Source organism: Engraulis encrasicolus, unplaced genomic scaffold (genome assembly GCF_034702125.1).
Source record: "Engraulis encrasicolus isolate BLACKSEA-1 unplaced genomic scaffold, IST_EnEncr_1.0 scaffold_47_np1212, whole genome shotgun sequence".
Lineage (NCBI taxonomy): Eukaryota > Metazoa > Chordata > Actinopteri > Clupeiformes > Engraulidae > Engraulis > Engraulis encrasicolus.
The window spans coordinates 549,599-554,598 of record NW_026945786.1 but is presented as its reverse complement, the minus strand read 5'-3'; the positions used below and the strand labels follow the sequence as shown (position 1 = coordinate 554,598).

The following is a 5,000-nucleotide window of genomic DNA, read 5'->3' as shown; positions in this document are numbered from 1 at the left end:
TGTGTGTGTGCACATCTTCGTGCGTATTTCAACTTCTTTATTCCATTATATGTTGTATTTGAAAACGAGAGCACACATACAGTCAGGGTTGGACAGGCAATCTGCCGAACTTTGTTTCACAACAAATAAGTCGAGTACAGAAGAGTAGAGTACTTTTATTTCCTGCGGGATTAATAAAAGTACTCCACTCAACGTATATATTTGTTGTATTTTAAAATGAGCACATATAAGGCCCATTCAGGCCATAGAGAACCATGCTGGTAGCCTGATTATCATCGACGTTCAAATCACTGAGACTTGGTCTGACCAAGAGCATAACAATTAACATTTCCCAAACGCCATGGTTAACCCTCTGAGGTCCGAGTGCCCTTCAGAGGGCAATGTGTCTCCAAAAACAAATCTGTAACTCTGTGAGTTTTTGTCATTGAAACATATAAGTCACACCATTAGAAACCTCAGACTTTCCAGGCCCCAAATATATATATATATACAGTGCCCTCCATTATTATTGGCACCCCTGGTTGAGATGTGTTTTTTAGCTTCCAATTATTATTATTTTTCTCTAAATAATATGGGACCTTAATGGAAAAAAAAGAGAAAAATCCAACCTTCAATACAAGTGCATTTATTCAGTGGGGAAAAAATCCCACATAAAGAAATAATTATTTGACATCAAATAATGTGTGTCACAATTATTAGCACCCCTGTTGTTAATATTTTGTACAACCCCCTTTTGCCAACAAAACAGCACCTAATCTTCTCCTATAATGTTTCACAAGATGGGAAAAGACAGAAAGAGGGATCTTCAGCCATTCCTCTTTGCAGAATCTCTCTAAATCATCCAGAGACCTGGGTCCTCTCCTCTGTACTCTCCTCTTCAGCTCACCCCACAGGTTCTCAATGGGGTTTAGGTCTGGGGACTGAGATGGCCATGGGAGGAGCTTGATTTTGTGTCTGGTTAACCATTTCTGTGTAGATTTGGCCATATGTTTAGGGTCATTGTCTTGCTGAAAGACCCAGTGACGACCCATCTTCAGCTTTTTGGCAGAGGGCAACAGATTTTGATTTAAAATGTCCTGGTATTTCAAAGCATTCATGATGCCATGCTCCCTAACAAGCTTCCCAGGGCCTTTGGAAGCGAAACAGCCCCACAGCATCACTGACCCACCCCCATACTTCACAGTGGGTATGAGGTGCTTTTCAGCATGCGCATCTTTCGTGGCACGCCAGACCCACTTAGAGTGTTTGTTGCCAAAAAGCTCAATCTTGGTCTCATCTGACCAAAGCACACGGTCCCAGTTGAAGCCCCAATACCGCTGGGCGAACTCCAGACGTTTGCGTTTATGATTGTGGGTGAGGAAAGGTTTTCTCCGTGCATGCCTCCCAAACAGCTTGTTGGCGTGTAGACAGCGCCTGATGGTTAATTTGGAGACTTTGTGACCCCAGGATGCTACCATTTGTTGTAATTCTGTAACAGTGAGCTTTGGAGATATTTTGATTTCTCTTACCATCCTCCTCACTGTGCGTAGTGGCAAAATAAACTTGGGTCCTCGTCCAGGCTTGTTTACCACTGTTCCAGTTGTTTTGAACTTCTTAATTATTCCTCTCACAGTAGATATGGGCAGCTGCAGTTGAGTGGCAATCTTCTTGTAGCCTCTGCCTGACCTGTGAAGGTCGACGCACATCTGCCTCACTTGTATGCTGTGTTCCTTTGTCTTTCCCATGTTTAAGAGTGGATAAGAGAAATGGCCTCGGTGTCACGTCATATTTATACCCCAGGGAAACAGGAAGTGATGAATTACTAATTAAATGTTCCTACATACTCTGGTAAACTTTGTAAACTACTGTAGAAATGACAGAAATGCTTCAATTATATTTATTTCCTGGGAATTGTTAAGGGTGCCAATAATTGTGGAACAGGTGATTTAATGAAAAATAATTATTTTTTAGTCAGGGATTTTTTTTTATTTTCCTACAATTCATTTGAGTTGAAGGCTACATTTTCCTAAAATTTTCAGTGTGACAGTATTCTTCTGCAATAAACACTGAATTTATTTTAAGGCTTTTAACACATCTCAACCAGGGGTGCCAATAATTATGGAGGGCACTGTATATATATGAAATGAAAATACTTGAAAATGTTAGGGTGGTGCAAGCAGCCTAAAAGCCTCTGAAAAGCCTTAGACCTCAGAGGGTTAACCTGCCTCCCTTGGTTTGCTTATGGTTGTTTGCTTACCAACAAAGTGGGAGGAGTTCCCGTATTTTCGGGAACTCAGAAAGTACTTGCATTGCTCTTGACCTGAATTGTACTGTATTAATGTTGACATTATGTTCTGTTGTGTAGGTGCGTATGCTGTTATGATATTAATAAGTAAGGGTTAACGTTCAGCGAGAAGGTCGCTACCGTGGAATAGCAGCACGACAGAGAGAATCTTTAGACCCCGACGCGGAGCGGAGGGGTCTTGTTCTCTCTGAAGTGCTGCTATTTCACAAAGCGACCGACTCGCCGAAAGTTAACCCGCTTATTATATGGATATACTTAAATGATTCACACATGGCGGGGACATTTCTTTAGGCCTATTTAATGTTAAGTCTATTATAGTTTTTAATGTCAAAAGATTGTTGCTGCGCAAAACAAAACAGTGCCGTTGTGGAACACTGCTAGGCAACAGCTAGGTAGCCAGGACAACAGGTGTTGTCTATCACAGCAGCTGTTTAGAGTCTTGTTGAAAAGTCGCTTTAGCAGTGAAAAGTCTTGTTGCCATTGACAGCGGTCTGTTATAGACCAACCCGTCCGTTATCGAAAAATAACAGACGTGCGAATGTTGGGGAGCCCCGTTGAAATGAATGGAGCATTCGACCGATGACGTCACACCATATAATAATAATGAATAATATTGATGTTATTATTATGTTATGTTGTGTAGGTGCGAATGCTGTTATCATAATGATTAATATTGATATTATTATTATTATTATTATTATTATTATGTTCTGTTGTGTAGGTGCAAATGCTGTTACGATAATTATTAATATCATTATGATGCTCTGTTGTAGGTGCGTATGCGCCAGATGGAGGCTCAGCACCAGTTGGAAGTGGACGCTCTGAAGCAGCAACTACAGCAGCTGTGGAGCCGGCTACACCAGCAGCAGACAGCAGGGGGCGCCACCAAGATCAACGGAGACATGGGGGACGACCTGGTAATGAATACATTACACTACACTACACCACCGCACACACACACACACTGCACTACACTACACTACACTACACTACACACCAATACACTACACTACACTACACTACACACCAATACAATATACTACACTACACGCCACTACATAGGACACACTGGCTACACCAGCAGCAGACAGCAGGGGGAGCCACCAAGATCAACGGAGACATGGGGGACGACCTGGTAATGAATACATTACACTACACTACACTACACTACACACCAATACAATATACTACACTACACGCCACTACACTACATTATATTACACTACATTAGCCTACATTACATTATATTACACTGCATTACATTAGTACACACACTGGCTACACCAGCAGCAGACAGCAGGGGGAGCCACCAAGATCAACGGAGACATGGGGGACGACCTGGTACGATAACACTATATTACACTACAATACAATATACTGCACTACGCTACAATACACTACACTACACTAAACAAATACACACCACTCCACTACTCTACACTACACTACACTACATTATTGTACACACCACTCGACTACACTACACTACACTACACTACACTACACCACACTACACTACACCTAGGGGGGGGTGCTGTTTCTTCAGCCCCTGCTCCTTGAAGTTATAAAGCTAACAGTTAACATTGAGTCCTATGAGACTAGTTAGCCGCAAGCTGGTCTCCTAAGACTCAATGTTAACTGCTAGCTTAGAGGTAAAATTTGCACTGCTATACCCAGAGAATGGTTAAAAGTACAGGAGAACAGTAAAACCCTATTATTTAACTCAGGGGGATGTGTAATATGAGCTTATTTCCAAAAATACACAGTATCACTTTGAAGTTATTGCGCGCAACTACAACTACAACACAATCACAACACTGACAGTAAATTCATGTACCCCCAACATCAAATGGCTTCCAGCATCCCTTGTTTCAGCTATATGTTATTACACTCAGTATGTGCAACTCTGTGTTTTATTCTGTTGTGTGTCTTCAACTGTTCGTCTGTGTGTGTGTGCCAGACGTCTATATCAGACGCTGTGTCTCTTCAACTCCTCTTCTCTGTGTGTGCCAGACGTCCAAACTGTAGTTCTTAGACTTTATCTCTTCAACTGTGTGTGGTATTTCACTGTGTCTCTTCAACTGTGTGTGGTATTTCACTGTATCTCTTCAACTGTTCTTCTCTGTGTGCGTCAGACGTCCATGTCAGACTCGGACCTCAACATGGATGCCAACTGCCTGTCACGCTGCAGCACCGAGCTCTTCTCTGAGGCCAGCTGGGAACAGGTGGACAAGCAGGACACCGAGGTACACACACACACACACACACACACACACACCGAGGCACGCGCACACACACACACACACACACTCACACACATACATATACATATACGTATATATATATATATATATATACTATATATGAAGAGTTCAGATGCAAAACCCCCTAACTCCATTTCTGAAGACCTGCACTTCTATATTTTTAGAGAACCCCGTTGTTGGTTTGGTTTACATTCATGTACTTGATAATTCATATAAATAGTTATATTACATAAATAAAATGAAAAAATATGCAATTTTGATAGCTTCCTTTTAAACAAAAATTAATTAAGATTATTTTCTGAAAAGGCAAAGGTTTTGCATCTGAACTCTTCATATACAGTGAGTCCAATATGTATTTGATCCCTTGCTGATTTTGTTGGTTTGCCTACTAACAAAGACATGATCAGTCAATAAATGTTATGATAATATGTATTCTAATATGGAGAGACAGA

At 41.3% G+C, this 5,000-nt stretch overlaps 1 protein-coding gene across 1 annotated transcript in view; it reads left to right on the top strand.

Moving 5' to 3' along the window:
- Window positions 1-5,000, top strand: part of mtmr3 (myotubularin related protein 3) — a 42,075-nt gene that overhangs the window by 31,211 nt on the left and 5,864 nt on the right. The window contains exons 19-20 of the mRNA XM_063193605.1: window positions 3,058-3,201; window positions 4,420-4,530. Coding sequence (XP_063049675.1) covers window positions 3,058-3,201; window positions 4,420-4,530 — 255 coding nt within the window. The remainder of the gene's footprint in view (window positions 1-3,057; window positions 3,202-4,419; window positions 4,531-5,000) is intronic.